The sequence below is a fragment of the Salmo salar genome, chromosome 04 (assembly GCF_965601325.2).
Source record: "Salmo salar chromosome 04, fSalSal1, whole genome shotgun sequence".
NCBI classification, from domain to species: Eukaryota; Metazoa; Chordata; class Actinopteri; order Salmoniformes; family Salmonidae; genus Salmo; species Salmo salar.
The window spans coordinates 24,002,935-24,019,106 of NC_138294.1; the positions used below are offsets into that span (position 1 = coordinate 24,002,935).

Genomic DNA, 16,172 nt, shown 5'->3' on the forward strand with positions numbered 1-16,172 from the left:
GACCCTGTCTTTGACTTGACAAAACATTACACACAACTCTTGTAAATGTACTGTCCTAACATACTCTAAATTTATGCTTTCGCCGTAAAACCTTTTTGAAATCGTAAAACGTGGTTAGATTAAGGAGATGTTTATCTTTCAAATGGTGTAAAATAGTTGTATTTTTGAAAAATTAGAATTTTGACATTTATTTGGATTCAAATTTGCCGCTCTTGAAATGCACCTGCTGTTGATGGAGTGCACCACGGGTGGCACGCTAGCGTCCCACCTAGCCCATAGAGGTTAACACAGTGTCCAAAGAAGGGCCAGAAGTATACAGAATGGTGTCGTCTGCGTAGAGGTGGATCAGAGACTCACCAGCAGCAAAAGCGACATCATTGATGTATACAGAGAAGAGAGTCGGCCCAAGAATTGAACCCTGTGGCAACCCCATAGAGACTGCCAGAGGTCCGGACAACAGGCCCTCTGATTTGACACACTGAACTCTATCAGAAAAGTAGTTGGTGAACCAGGCGAGGCAATCATTTGAGAAACCAAGGATATTGAGTCTGCCGATGAGGATGTGGTGATTGACAGAGTCGAAAGCCTTGGCCAGGTCAATGAATACGGCTGCACAGTATTGTTTCTTATCGATGGCAGTTAAGATATCGTTTAGGACCTTGAGCGTGGCTAAGGTGCACCCATGACCAGCTCTGAAACCAGATTGCATAGCGGAGAAGGTGCGGTGGTATTCGAAATGGTCGGTAATCTGTTTGTTGACTTGGCTTTCGAAGACCTTAGAAAGGCAGGGTAGGATAGATATAGGTCTGTAGCAGTTTGGGTCAAGAGTGTAGATACTCAACTAGTCTAAAGAAGGCCAGTTTTATTGCTTCTTTAATGAGAACAACAGTTTTCAGTTGTGCTAACATAATTGCAAAAGGGTTTTCTAATGATCAATTAGCCTTTTAAAATGATAAACATGGATTAGCTAACACAACGTGCCATTGGAACACAGGAGTGATGGTTACTGATAATGGGCCTCTGTACGCCTATGTAGATATTCCATTAAAAATCAGCCGTTTCCAGTTACAATAGTCATTTACAACATTAACAATGTCTACACTGTATTTCTGATCAATCTGATGTTATTTTAATGGACAAAAAAATAGCTTTTCTATCAAAAACAAGAACATTTCTAAGTGACCCCAAACTTTTGAATAGTAGTGTATATTTCATGTCTAGCTCAAGGCCATCATACTCTCTTCAGACTAAACCTCCTTCACCTGTCTAGGCTGTATCCCAGATACCTGTGAGGTGAGTGGAGAATGTGGATTGATTGATTAGGGCCCAGAGTCTATCCTCTGCAGGTCAGGTGGTCTGGGGGGAAAAAAACTCCTGGCCCTAGTTATAGCAAGACAGGGTGGGGGCGGCTGGGGGGTTAGTCTGGGTGGGTACCTACTTCTCCCTGTCTGTCCTGTCCTAGCTTCTCCCTCCCTGCCCAGACTGTCCCCCGCCCGGCAGGCCTCACTTCCTTATTATGTAAACCCTGCTGCTGCCCTGTGACCTAACTGCATTGTTGGAGTGGAGGGAGGGACGGGACGGGGGTTGATAAGGGTGGTGATTTGCCTTCTCTTATGTGGCGTAGACGGGCCCAGAGAAGCATGGTTGCCTAACCTAGTGGGAACTTCCCCTGACTTCACATAACCATTCAGGGAGTTGCTTTGGGTTCCCCTGTCTTAGTGGAGGTCCTGTTGAAGTACTGGGTTTATTATGCATAAAGGTAGATAGACACATGCTCTCCCTCACACTCTTATAATCTCTCATAAAATGACATTTTAGGCTATAGGTGGACACACGCGTGTGTGTCCTGTATATCAGGCGTGTGTGTGCCAGTCAGGCATTCATTCGGTCAGATATTCAGTCACATCCTGAGAGTTGAGGTGGGTGTGTTCTGCCCATGCTGGCAGGAGTGTGCTGTCAGATACCAATGACGAAACAATAGACTGACTGTGTCAACACTGTCTATTGTGCTCTAGCCACTACTTCATACCTTTTAGGGTTGCTCATCAGCATGTGGCTTTGTGTTCCCAAGTGTGTGTATATGTGTGTGTGTGTGAGGCTCAAATCATTTATCGTATCATACAACCACTACTGTAGGACATCGATACAGTGTCTAGCCAACATGATTCACAAGCTAATCATTCGATTTACAACCTCAGAGCGCAAGAGCAACTCCCAACATTGACCACAAGTTACATAGCAGATCAGAAACAAAACATTACTTAGGGCCTAACCGAGGATTATCCTACCCAGCAAACTGGAAACGTTCCCAGAACATTAGCTAAGATTCTCAGTTCTAGTTAAGGTTTTATATAACATTAGGATGATAGCAAATTATTGTAATATTTTTTTTTTATGGTTTAAATTAAATATATTTGGAATGTTCTCCTAACATTTACTAAAATGTTGTGCACAACATCTGTAACAACCACATTCCCCAAACTTTCTCATTAGGTTTCCAGGCAATGTAATAACACAATGTACCAGTAATGTTTTTCCAGCAAACCAAAATTGGTTCTGTGGAAGTTCCCAGAACATTCGTTAGGTTGCGCCAAACATTCTCATAACACAGATACTGCCCAGTCGTGCTGATGATTATACAATGTTTGTATCAAATATTTTGTATTTGTGTTATTAGAATATATGCCGCGAGCTAACAAATGTTCTGGGAAATTTCACATAACCAATTTTGGTTTGCTGGGTAGCAGAGGAATACACAGGGCTGAGAGTTCCATAGAGAGAGAGAGAGACAGAGAGAGCGGGAGAGTGGAGACACAGACACAGACACAGTCACAAGCACGTACACACACACACACACACACACACACACACACACACACACACACACACACACACACACACAAAAATCCTGCTGGAGTGAAATCCGGTTATTCCTCATAGCAGCCCGTCTCTGCATTGCTGACATACTTAGTGTGGCACGGAGGGTGCCGTGCTCTTAGAGTAGAGACTTGTTGTTTTCCACACAAAGGCTGTGTGTCTCCCAAATGGCACGCTATTCCCTATATAGTGCACTACTTTTGACCAAAGCCCTATGGGCCCTACTCTACATAGGGAATTGGGTGGCATTTGGGACACAGCCAAAGTACAGTAAGGAATGAAGGATTAACCCTTTCCTTCCCTGCCACCGGACAGAGTTCTGGGCTAACCCAGAAGAGAGGGTGAGGGACAAACAAAAGAGGGCAGAGACAGAAAGAGAGCGAAAAAGGAGTGGGAGCAAGAGTGAGAGAGGAAGAGAGAGAGTAGTGTTGTGATTGATTCAGATGGATTGCTTCCTCTGCTCTCCCACTGTGCCTTTCTCTTTCCTCAAAACAACCCACTGTTAGATGTGGGTGTAGGCCTGCTTCGTTTGTAGTATACAGTTCCTTCAGAAAGTATTCACACCCCTTGACTTTTCCCAAATTTTGTTGCGTTAACAGCCTGAATTTAAAATTGATTAAATTGAAATGTTGTGTCACTGGCCGACACACAATACCCCATAATGTCAAAGTGGAATTATTATAATACATTTTTTTTAACAAATTAATGAAGAATGAAAAGCTGAAATGACTTGAGTCAATAAGTGTTCAACCCCTTTGTTATGGCAAGAATAAATAAGTTCAGGAGTAAAAATTTGCTTAACAAGTCACATAATAACATGGACTCTGTGTGCAATAATAGTGATTAATGTGATTTTTTTAACGACTACCCCATCTCCAATTATATGTAAGGTCCCTCAGTCGAGCAGTGCATTTCAAAGAGAAGGAGAAGAAAACTGAGGATGGATCAAGAACATTGTAGTTACTCCACAATACTAACCTAAATGACAGAGTGAAAAGAAAGAAGCCTGTACAGAATAAAAAAGATTCCAAAACATTGATCACAAGGCACTAAAGTAAAACTGCAAATAATTTGCCAGAGAAATTAACCTTAGGTCCCGAATACAAAGCGCTAACTCCAACACATCACTGAGTACCACTCTTCATAATTTCAAGCATGGCGGGGGCTGCATCATGTATTGCCATCGGCAAGGATTAGGGAGCTTTTTAGGATAAAAAGAAACGGAATAGAGCTAAGCACAGGCAAAATCCTAGAGGAAAACCTGATTCAGTCTGCTTTCCAGCAGACACTGGGACACAATTTCACCTTTCAGCAATAACCTAAAACACAAGGTTGCTTACAAAGATGACATTGAATGTTCCTGAGTGGCCTAGTTACAGTTTTGACAAATCGGCTTGAGAATCTATGTCAAGACTTGAAATGGCTGTCTAGCAATGATCAACAACCAACTTGACAGAGCTTGAAGAATTTTTAAAATAATAATATTGTACAATCCAGGTGTGCAAAGCTCTTAGATACTTATTCAGAAAGACTCACAGCTGGAATCGCTGCCAAAGGTGATTCTAACATGTATTGACTCAGTTATGTAAATTAGATATTTCTGTGTGGATTTTTAATCAAAATGGAGACAAATTGATTGTGTTGTATTTTAGAGAGTCTGACTGGTGTCTGATGTGCTTAGAAGAAGTTTAAAGGAATAGGAACATTGTGTAAAACACACAGTAAAATGCCATTGTTGTTAGTGTCGATTTTCTTTGGATAGGATTGACCTGATGAAAACGTCAACCATGAAAAAAATGAACACGTAACTGCCAAAATAAAGGAACACAACATGAAGTGTCTTAATAGGACGTTGTGCCACCACGAGCCACCAGAACAGCTTCAATACACATGGCATGGATTCTACAAGTGTCTGGAACTCTTATTAGAGGGATGTGACACCATTTTTCACACAAGAAATTCCATCATTGGTGTTTTGTTGATGGTGGTGGAAAACGCTGTCTCGGGTGCCGTTCCAGAATCTACCATAAGTGTTCAATTGTGTTGAGATCTGGTGACTGAGACGGCCATGGCATAGGGTTTATATCTTTTTTATGTTCATCAAACTATTCAGTGACCACTCGTGCCCTGTGGATGGGGGAATATTTCATCCTATGGGTGCATAGCCATGGTGGCCAAAGTAATGGCCAAAATAATAGCCTACACAGCATTTTTATACATGACCCTAAGCATGATGGGATATTCATTGCTTAATTAACTCAGAAACCACACCTGTGTGAAACTACGTGCTTTCAATATACTTTGTATCCCTCATTTACTCAAGTGTTCCCATTACTTTGGCAGTTACCTGTATATCTGAATCAGTGTTCTGGCATGCTGTAGCTGTATGACACAAAAAGAGGCTACAAATAAAGTATTATCATCATCATTTGTTTATGGGAGTAGATCTCATTGATGTCATTCTCCCCTCTCTAGAGAGTACCCAGCTAGAGGACCCCCGGGCGGAGTGGAGGAAGGAGCAGGAGAGGATGTTGAAGGAGTACCTGACAGTCGCCCAGGATGCCCTGGTCACCCAGAAAGAGCTGTACCAGGTGAAATGGATGGATGAGTGAATGCATGGATGGATTGATGGGTAAATAAAATAATGACTGAATGGGTGGAAGGATGGATGCATTAACAAATAGGATGAGTGAATGGATGAACAAAGGACCTCATGAATGAATGAACGAACAAGACTTATTTCCGTTGTGATCTTCGATGCCAGGTCAAAGAGCAGCGGCTGGCCTTGGCCCTGGATCAGTACACACGCCTCAACGACGCATACAAGGACAAGTCTAGCTCACGCACCAGCCGTGAGTAGTGAACCTAACCCGAACCTAGTTCTAAACCAATTGTCACACACAAGCGCGTTCTGTCCTTCACACACTAACGGTCCAGACGGCTCTCTCTCCTCCAGTGTTCTCGGGGTCTTCGTCCAGCACTAAGTATGACCCTGACATCCTCAAGGCTGAGATCTCCACCACCAAAGTCAGGGTAAGATGCCTGTCTCTCTCTCTCACTCTCCCCCTCTCTCTCTCGCTCGCACTCACACCTCTTCCTAACTAGTGTCTTCTAATTTATTTTTTGTTTTGTTGTATTTTACCCTCCTTTTTCTCCACAATTTCGATCTTGTCTCATCGCTGCAACTCCCCAACGGGCTCAGGAGGCGAAGGTTGAGTCATGCGTCTCCCGAAACATGACCCAACAAACCCTGCTTCTTAACACCTGCCCGCTTAACCGGGAAGCTAGCTGCACCAATGTGTCGGAGGAAACACCGTTCAACTGACAACCGAAGTCAGCCTGCAGGCGCCTGGCCCGCCACAAGGAGTTGCTAGAGCGCAATGAGCCAAGTAAAGCCTCCCCGGCCAAACCCTCCTCTAACCCGGACAATTCTGGGCCAATTGTGCGCTGCCCTATTGGACTCCCGATCACGTGACACAGCCTGGGATTGAACTGTAGTGATGCCTTAGACCGCTGCGCCACTCGGGAGGGCAACTAGTGTCTTCTTGACTGTCTGTTTTTATGTCGTTCTCAATCTTCGTTCTTTTTCTCCCTCTACCTCTTTCTCGTACTCTCTCTTTCTCTCTCACTCTCTTTCTCTCTCAATTCAAAGGGGCTTTATTGGCATGGGAAACGTATGTTTACATTGCCAAAGCAAGTGAAATAAACAAGAATAAACAAGAACAAAACACACCTCTCTTCTCAATGAAAGTGCATTAACAGTGTCTCTGTTAATGTGTATCTGTACTCTGGTTTTAACGTTTGTCTCTGTCCGCTACTTTAGGTGAATAAGCTGAAGAGAGAGCTCTCCCAGATGAAACAGGAGCTCATCTACAAAGAACAAGGCTTTGAAACCTTGCAGCAGTAAGTCCCCTTTTCACATTGATCACACCTGTCTGTCACACATCTGCCTATTACACACACGCACACACACCTGTGTATTGTATGTTGCTCTGTGAATGTTGTGATTTTACAGCTTTAGTGTTATGTGTCTGTTGGACTTGATAGTGCCTGGGGGCGGTCGTAGAACAGGTTGATTACATTACTTTGGTGCAGAAGCACTTTCCTGCAATGCAGGACATTTAAAACTACAAGAATTGCCATGAATCCTCTTCCACATAATAATTCACCATTCCTGTTGCTACAGGATTATTTTCCTGCTGTAGCAAACTGGCTCAAATTAAGATCCGACATCTGTAGGAACCGCTGTATAGGATTATTCGAGAGAGCCTCTACAGTCTACTAATGGGAGTTCACGTTCGTAGAGCGAGAGAGAATGACCATGAGATAGGAGGTAAAGAGAGAGGGGGGAGAGAGAGAAGGAGAGAATGGAGGGGGGAAGAGGGGTTGATAAAAGGAGAGACAGAATGTAAGAGGGAGAACGAGAATGGGGGATTGGGAGTAGACAGAGAGATGTAGGGAGGGAGAGAAAGCGAGAGAGGGGTTATGTTGCTAACATGGCACGCTCTGGATTAAGCCCTGTCCAAAGCAGCCACTTTTTATCACAATAATTGAAACCATGAAACATTGTCGTTTACCCTCCACACACACTCCATCCGCTCAGGAGGCACACACAATAAAGGAAAAGAGTGAAACGGGGGCAGGAACACACACACAAACTGCACGTTAGGAAGGTCAGAAATCACGCATGGCTGCTTAACAAAGGCTGCTTGTTATGTCATTTTGTCATACTCTGCTATTAGACAAACGCTCACACACATCGCTCAACAAAGAGCTAGCTCGTGTGTAAGTGAAAATGCTTGTAGACATACGTATATCTGGACTTTCACACCCATATAGATATCGATGTGTTCACATTCAAATTGATCTATCCAGAATCCAGATCATTGGAGATTCTGATATTTGTGAACAAAACTTGTCTTTCTTTGGACTCTCTTTGGTGTTTTGTTAAAAGTAAAAATATATGTGTGCGCTCCCTTCTGCAGGATCGACCAAAAACTATGTGGCGAGCAGAGTGGATACCGTCTGAAGGAGGCCAAGGCCATCGTGACGGAGCTCAAGTCTCTCCGCAGGGCCATCAGCTCTGGAGAGAAGGAGAAACAGGACCTCATGCAGGTATGTGTGTGTGAAATATTTTGGTCTGTGTGTGGGTTCCTATATCTGCTTTTTGAGAGCTCCTGGCAAGGTCATGTTCATTAGGAACCCAACAGAAGGAAATGGACTGAAACAGGAAGGGACTGGCTGAACTTATCCGATTTAGAAATGCTCATTTTCGTTTTTCCGTTTTGGTACAGTGTGCCTTTCAACCCTGAACTTCCCTCTTGAGTCTAGACCCAGCCCATGTTCTCCTCTCTCCCATAGTCTCTGGCTAAGCTAAAGGAGAGGTTCCACACGGAACACAACATGGGCCGTTCGGAACCAGACCTCCGGAACCCAGTGGGCTCCAGACAGACGCTAGAAGCCGGCTCCCAGACAGACGTCTCTGGAGAGGTGAGCACCACCTCTCATTCTCTCCTCTCTTTCACTCTCTCTCACTTTCTCTCCCCTTATTCTCTCCAACTCTCTATCTTGCTCCCACTCTCACTCAACAATTTGTGCCCTCCCTCCCTCCCCCCCTCTTTCTCTTGCTTTCTCTCCTATCTCTCGCTTTCTCTCCTCTCTCTCTTGCTTTCTCTCCTCTCTCTCTTGCTTTCTCTCCTCTCTCTCACTTTCTCTCCTCTCTCTGTCGCTTTCTCTCCTCTCTCTCTCGCTTTCTCTCCTCTCTTGCTTTCTCTCCTCTCTCCCTCTTGCTTTCTCTCCTCTCTCTCTCTCTCTCTCTCTCTCTCCTCTCTCTCCTCTCTCTCTCTCTCTCTCTCTCTCTCCCCCCCCCCCTTCTCTCCCATGTCCCTCCTTTGTCTTAATAAAATGCCTGTGTGTTTCTGAGAGGAATGTCCCCGCCCCCCTTCTGTGGGCCTTCCCTAGTGGGACTGGATTCCTTTATACGCACACACACACACACACACACACACACACACACACTGGATTCCTCTGGTTCCTCGGAGCAGATGATAGCTGCTAGGGGCCCAGCCGGGCAGACTGGGCTCAGGGTTAGAGGTAGAGAGGCAAAGCTGCTTACTACACTGGGGCTTTTCTCCCTCCCTACACACACACACACACACACACAGAGCGAGACATTCACCGATGGAATGCTAAATGGGGGGAGGGCAGAACGAGGGATGGAGAGGTGGAGGTCTCTCTAATGATATTAAACCCAGTCACTTGAACTTGAAGCAGGTACATGTGATGTTTAATGTTTTTTTCTCTCTCTCTCTCTCTCTCTCTCTCTCTCTCTTTCTCTCTCTCTTTCTCTTTCTCTCTCTCTTTCTCTCTCTCTCTCTCTCTCTCTCTCTCTCTCTCTCTCTCTCTCTCTCTCTCTCTCTCTCTCTCTCTCTCTCTCTCTCTCTCTCTCTCTCAGGCTGGTTTGAGGAGCAGGTCATCCTTGGCTGAGAAGGTTAGACTTAGTCTCCAATATGAAGAGGCCAAAAGAAGGTAATCTCTCTCTCTGTGTTTTTTTTTTTTACTGCAGACATTCCTTATGTTAATATGCATATCACCTGACCACAGAACTGCAACAGTAAACTCAACTCAATAGAGATGGATAGAGGGCGCACTTGACCGAAAGCCTGAAAGCACTTTAACATGGGCCTTAGATCACTTTAACATGGGCCTTAGATCACTTTAACATGGGCCTTAGATCACGCTAACATGGGCCTTAGATCACGCTAACATGGGCCATAGATCACGCTAACATGGGCCATAGATCATGCTAACATGGGCCTTAGATCACGCTAACATGGGCCTTAGATCACGCTAACATGGGCCTTAGATCACGCAAACATGGGCCTTAGATCACGCAAACATGGGCCTTAGATCACGTTAACATGGGCCTTAGATCACTTTAGTATGGGCCTTAAGTCCCATCCGATCTGACTTCAGAGCAATTAAGGGTCCAAGTCCAGCCATTAAATGCTTATGCATTATCAGTCACAGGCTGCGACTTGGACGGCTGTCAGTTTCACACATTAGCGATGTGATCTGTGACCACCGTGGGCAGTTTTAGGCTCAGTGAATAAAACGCAGGTAAACCCCTCCCCTTATGGACGGTAATCCCTGACATTTGGGCTTTGAAACGTTTTCTAATCTGCCGGTATAGAACAGGTGTTTCTACAGAGAGCAGGCGGTGGAGTGTGGCAGCATGACAACTCCCTTGTTACCCCTCCTCCTCCTTTCGGAGAGGCTTGCTGCTGGCTTTGACCCCTGGGAGTGTGTGTGCCAGGAGAAAGGAGTTCAAGACAAGCATTTTCACTGTATTCCCTTATGAGCGCATGTGTGTTTATATAGGGGTTAAAATAGACTACATGGCCAAAATTATGTGGACACATGCTCGTCGAAAAATCATGGGCATTAATATGGAGTTGGTCCCCCCCTTTGCTGCTATAACAGCCTCCACTCTTCTGGGAAGGCTTTCCACTAGATGTTGGAACATTGCTGCGGGGACTTGATTCCATTCAGCTACAAGAGCATTAGTGAGGTCGGGCACTGATGTTGGGCAATTAGGCCTGGCTCTCAGTCGGTGTTCCAATTCATCCTAAAGGTGTTCGATGGGTTTAAGGTCAGGGCTCTGTGCAGGCCAGTCAAGTTGTCTATGGAGATTGCATGGCTGTGTGCTCGATTTTATACACCTGTCAGCAACGGTGTGGCTGAAATAGCCGAATCCACTAATTTGAAGGGGTGTCCACGTACTTTTGGTGTATATAGCATCCCTACCCTCTGTTTCTGTTTCTCTCCTTCCTCCCCCCAGTATGGCCAACGTGCAGGTGGAGCTGGCCAAGCTGGAGAGCGAGGCGTGGCCGGGGGCGGTGGACGTGGAGCGGGAACGTCTCCTCCTCGTCTCGGAGAAGGAGGAGCTCCTCAAGGAGCTGCAGTTCGTATCGCCACGGCGACGCACCCCGCAGGACCTCCAACATCTGGAGGCCCAGAGGCTGCAGCTGGAGCAGGACCTGCAGGCCGTCAGGAACACCCCCAGCCACGCCCTGGCCCAGAGGTGAGACACACAATCCCAGGCACCTTCCCTTTAAAAACCCGGCGGTTGCCTCGCAGCTAGTCGTAGCCGTGCTGTTCCAGAAGTTTAGACAGAGGGAAGTCTAAAAAGTCCCCTGGACATAGGCGATACATGAGGCTGTGTGTATGTAGTGTTTATGTGTGAGTTCCCCCTGTGTTCCTCATCGACGTCCATCAGATAACAAACAAATTGATTTGCCCCGCCCACGCGGTTACGGCCTTTTGTTTTCCTAATGAACGACGCAAATGTTCCAAAGGGTAAACATTGTGGGTAAACATTGAAAGGTGCCTTTAATTACTGTTCATTAGCATACCAATTGTTACTCACCCACACACTGAACACACACACACTGTGTGGTAATTGTCTTGTTTTGGAAGCAGGCTGTGCCGCTGCAACATCGCGTCACATTAGAAGGCAGAGCGACTGCCGTAATTGGAAACATGGCGCTTGTATGGGTTGTAATTGTAATTACATATTGTCACACACACACACACACACACACACACACACACACACTGACTACATTTGAAGAAGCCCTATAATTGTGTCTTGTGCTAATTAGGCTCTGTGTAATTGCTCGATAAATGAAGACAGTAATTAAGGTTAGTGTTTTTGAAGCTTAGTTAGCAGAACAGAACAGAGGGGATTCCTACCAGAGGGAAGGGGGCATGTTGTCTATTTAGTATTTATTAGACCAAGAAGTCTCATTGAGGTCAGAAGACCACTTTCCCAAAGGAGACCGAGATATGTGTTCTGTCCCAGACATGGATATGTGTTCTGTCCCAGACATGGACATGTGTTCTGTCCCAGACATGGATATGTGTTCTGTCCCAGACATGGATATGTGTTCTGTCCCAGACATGGACATGTGTTCTGTCCCAGACATGGATATGTGTTCTGTCCCAGACATGGATATGTGTTCTGTCCCAGACATGGATATGTGTTCTGTCCCAGACATGGATATGTGTTCTGTCCCAGACATGGATATGTGTTCTGTCCCAGACATGGACATGTGTTCTGTCCCAGACATGGACATGTGTTCTGTCCCAGACATGGATATGTGTTCTGTCCCAGACATGCTGTACCAGTAATGATTTGTCTCTCTAGGTTGAAGGTGCAGGAGAGGAGACGAGTCCTGGTGCAGAGACTGGAGGAATCAACCAGACTGACCACACTGCTCCACTCTCAGCTCAAGAGGTGTGTGTGTGTGTGTGTGTGTGTGTGTGTGTGTGTGTGTGTGTGTGTGTGTGTGTGTGTGTGTGTGTGTGTGTGTGTGTGTGTGTGTGTGTGTGTGTGTGTGTGTGTGTGTACTTCACGCTTGTATACCTATACGCAAATACACTCTTGCTCTAAGGCTGCAGTTACAAAGGCAGCCGTATTCTGATCTTTTTTTCACTAATTGGGTTTTGACAAATTATATCAGTTCTGAAAAAGATCTGATTTCAAAAGATCTGATGTGATTGGTCCAAAGACCATTTAGTGGGAAAAAAGATCAGAATTGGGCTGCCTGTGTAAACTCAGCCAAAGTGTTCCTCCAATACACATACATACAGCTACAGTAAATAAAACGTTATTTTTTGAGGTTCTTGTTCATCGTGCGTGTGGCTGTGTGTTTAATGTGTGTTCTCTCTCTCCCTTACAGTTTGTCAGCCAGTACCCTGTCCGTCTCATCAGGCAGCAGCCTGGGTTCTCTGGCCTCCAGCCGTGGCTCCCTCAACACATCCTCCTCCCGCGGCTCCCTCAACTCCCTCTCCTCCGGAGACCTCTACTACACCCCTGCAGAACCCCCCTCTCCCCTAGACCTGGACTACCAGTGTAAACTGGACCTGCTCCTCCAGGAGCCCCTGACCCCCTCTGGGATATCCTACAGGCGGGGAGACCCCCCAGGAACTATCACCACCATCCACGAACACGAGGTGGAGAACCCACACCCACACAACACGTCGCTTCACACACACGCCGTCGGAACCGGTACCACCGACCTGGTCCCATTAGCGCCGCTGGTTGCGGTGTCCTCGAAGCCGGCCGAGCCGTCCAAGTCGGTGACGTCGCTTTCCTCGAGGTCGTCGTTGTCTTCTCTCTCGCCGCCGGGCTCGCCGCTGGTGCTGGAGGGGGTCGGTGCGTTCCCGTCAGCGGGCCCACAGGACTTTGGGGACGGGGACGTCGGGCTGGTGGTGTCGGACTTTGGCGGTCTCAGCCTGGGATTCTACGACGGCCAGGGGATGGGGATGTTTGAGCCGGAGACGGGGGAGAGGGACAGAGGGGAGGCGGGGAGGGAAGGGAGAGGGGCACTGGCTACCCTCAGAGAGAGTATTACAGGTGAGACGTTTGCTATGTTCAAATTCTTCCTTTCTTTCTTTTTTTGTGAACAATGTTTTTTTATTGGGTCACAAGGGCAATACAATCATACAAATAAAGTATTACACTTTCCCCACCCTTTTTACAATTCCAACATACCTCTGGCGGACCCACCCAATCCCCAACCTTGGACAACCCATAATATATATGAAAATATATATAAATATATATATATAGAAAAACAAGTTATCAAATTAAAATAAACAACCTGTACTACACTAGAATTTTCTAGAGTCATTTGAGTCATTTGCTAATACAACACCGTCAAGTAAACATTTGACATCACACACCTACATCATATCCAACAGTTTAGAGATTTCTGAGGCTCTACGTTCCATGTTTCCAGAGAGCTAGGACTGGCTTTATTCATATGGGAAATTCTTCCTTCCTCCCTTCATTGGAATTTACCACTGATTAGAAATGCCTTGCGCTGCATGGCGCAACGCTGCCACCTAGCAGCTCAAAATGGAGCTGCACTGAAACAGCACACATTCCAATCTCCAGTCCTCCTGTTCCCCGAACAGCACACATTTGTATTGTATCCCTGAACGAATACTCTGCATTCAACTCAACTGGCTTGATGATTAGTTGACAAGTTCAATCAGGCGTGCTTGTCCAGGGTTACAGCTAAAATGTGTACTGGTGGACGGGCCTGCAGGAGTGGAGTTAGGAAACGCTGAATCACTCATGCTTATAGGTTTAGTAGGTTTATAGGCTCCCATCACATCTATGGCTTACGCCTTGGATGTGTCTCGTAGATATAGGAAAACACAATTCATTGACAATGCTTTTCTCGAGGACTTTTCAAGCAGAGCAGCAGCCCCCCCCGCGCATATCAACTCTGGTGTCTTACTTCATGTCTTCGTCTGTGTTGTTGTCAGACGTGGACCTCCAGAGGCCGGGGGAGGACAGGCCCGCCTGTGTGTCAGCAGCCGTGTCAGACGAGTCCGTGGCCGGGGACAGTGGGGTGTACGAGGCTTCTAATGTCAAACGGTGGGTCACACTCACTTCCAGCTCTTTTCATTATTTCGTTCGATCGCACACGCTCTCTCTCTTCAGCACTCTCCATCTCTCCCTTCGCCTGCCTTTCATTTTCAACCTCTGCCCCCCTCATCTTCAACCTCTTCCCCACCTCTCCTTCCCTCTCTCCATCCCTCTCTCCTTTATCTTGAGGTACTGCTGTTCCCAATAGTGTTGGTCCACTCTAAGGGTCATGATGGGTCTTTTAACCTCCTCTTCCTCTCCTATTCTTCCATTTAACTGAACGCCCGCGATGTTTGGTGCAAGATGTGATGAGAAAACCACAAGACCTCGATTAAAACACCAAACTGAAGGCTCCTCAACTCACCACACACACACACACACACACACACACACACACACACAATTGGCTTCGTCTCATGTGTATCACACAGTTGGAGACAAAGCTAAATCTGATCTTTAATGACTGAATGTAAGGAACCCTGTCTGTTTGTCAAACGAGAGAGATTGAGATGCAGACACGCAGAGGTCTGTTGCCCAGTTGTGTCTTCCTAATTAGAGTGCATGGGCTCTGTTGCTCAGTTTGGCTGTTCGTGATTAGAATGGCCTCACTGATGTCTGTTTTTCCCACTAAAACTGCTCCTATGGTCAAACTCTTTCATCATCTCTTGCCCCCTAAAGGGGTGCTTTGATGCTGATCCCATCAACCAGTGTGGTGTGGACTCTGTCTCTCTCAGCTAGCTTTCTCCCTCCTTCCCTCGCTCTCTTCTTTCTTTCTTTCTTTCTTTCTTTCTTTCTTTCTTTCTTTCTTTCTTTCTTTCTTTCTTTCTTTCTTTCTTTCTTTCTTTCTTTCATACCATCTTCTCCTCATGTCCTCCCGTGCTCTCCCCTTGATTTAATTTAATTAGACGATGAGCCAAGGACACCCTTTCCACTCTCTCTCGCTCTGTCTCTGCTCCCTCCTGTCTCTCCTGCCCCCTCCTGTCTCTCTCCTCTGGTCCCTCCTGTCTCTCTCCTGTGTCTCTCCTGCTCCCTCCTGTCTCTCTCATCTGCTCCCTCCTGTCTCTCTCCTCTGCTCCCTCCTGTCTCTCTCCTGTGTCTCTCCTGCTCCCTCCTGTCTCTCTCATCTGTTCCCTCCTGTCTCTCTCATCTGCTCCCTCCTGTCTCTCTCCTCTGCTCCCTCCTGTCTCTCTCATCTGCTCCCTCCTGTCTCTCTCCTCTGCTCCCTCCGGTCTCTCTCCTGTTTCCATTCTGTCTCTCTCCTCCTGTCTCCCTCCTGTTTCCATCCTGTCTCTCTCCTCTGCTCCCTCCGGTCTCCCTCCTGTTTCCATCCTGTTTCTCTCCTCTGCTCCCTCCTGTCTCTCTCCTCTGCTCCCTCCGGTCTCCCTCCTGTTTCCATCCTGTCTCTCTCCTCTGCTCCCTCCTGTCTCCCTCCTGTTTCCATCCTGTCTCTCTCCTCTGCTCCCTCCTGTTTCCATCCTGTCTCTCTCCTCTGCTCCCTCCTGTCTCCCTCCTGTTTCCATCCTGTCTCTCTCCTCTGCTCCCTCCTGTTTCCATCCTGTTTCTCTCCTCTGCTCCCTCCTGTCTCCCTCCTGTTTCCATCCTGTCTCTCTCCTCTGCTCCCTCCTGTCTCCCTCCTGTTTCCATCCTGTCTCTCTCCTCTGCTCCCTCCTGTTTCCATCCTGTCTCTCTCCTCTGCTCCCTCCTGTCTCCCTCCTGTTTCCATCCTGTTTCTCTCCTCTGCTCCATCCTGTCCCTCTCCTCTGCTCCCTCCTGTCTCCCTCCTCTCTTCTGCTCTCTCCTGTCTCTCTCCTCTGCTCCCTCCTGTCTCTCTCCTCTGCTCCCTCCTGTCTCT

The 16,172-nt window shown here is 46.7% G+C and overlaps 1 protein-coding gene across 2 annotated transcripts in view; it reads left to right on the forward strand.

The window, feature by feature from the left end:
- The window catches only part of LOC106602439 (protein WWC2), a 50,990-nt gene that overhangs the window by 18,075 nt on the left and 16,743 nt on the right, over nucleotides 1-16,172 (forward strand). For both annotated transcript variants that reach the window (XM_045716632.2, XM_045716633.2), the window contains exons 3-13: nucleotides 5,353-5,468; nucleotides 5,642-5,729; nucleotides 5,834-5,910; nucleotides 6,701-6,780; nucleotides 7,863-7,992; nucleotides 8,239-8,367; nucleotides 9,332-9,405; nucleotides 10,718-10,960; nucleotides 12,086-12,175; nucleotides 12,621-13,297; nucleotides 14,218-14,329. In XM_045716632.2, the coding sequence (XP_045572588.2) occupies nucleotides 5,353-5,468; nucleotides 5,642-5,729; nucleotides 5,834-5,910; nucleotides 6,701-6,780; nucleotides 7,863-7,992; nucleotides 8,239-8,367; nucleotides 9,332-9,405; nucleotides 10,718-10,960; nucleotides 12,086-12,175; nucleotides 12,621-13,297; nucleotides 14,218-14,329 (1,816 nt within the window). The remainder of the gene's footprint in view (nucleotides 1-5,352; nucleotides 5,469-5,641; nucleotides 5,730-5,833; nucleotides 5,911-6,700; nucleotides 6,781-7,862; nucleotides 7,993-8,238; nucleotides 8,368-9,331; nucleotides 9,406-10,717; nucleotides 10,961-12,085; nucleotides 12,176-12,620; nucleotides 13,298-14,217; nucleotides 14,330-16,172) is intronic.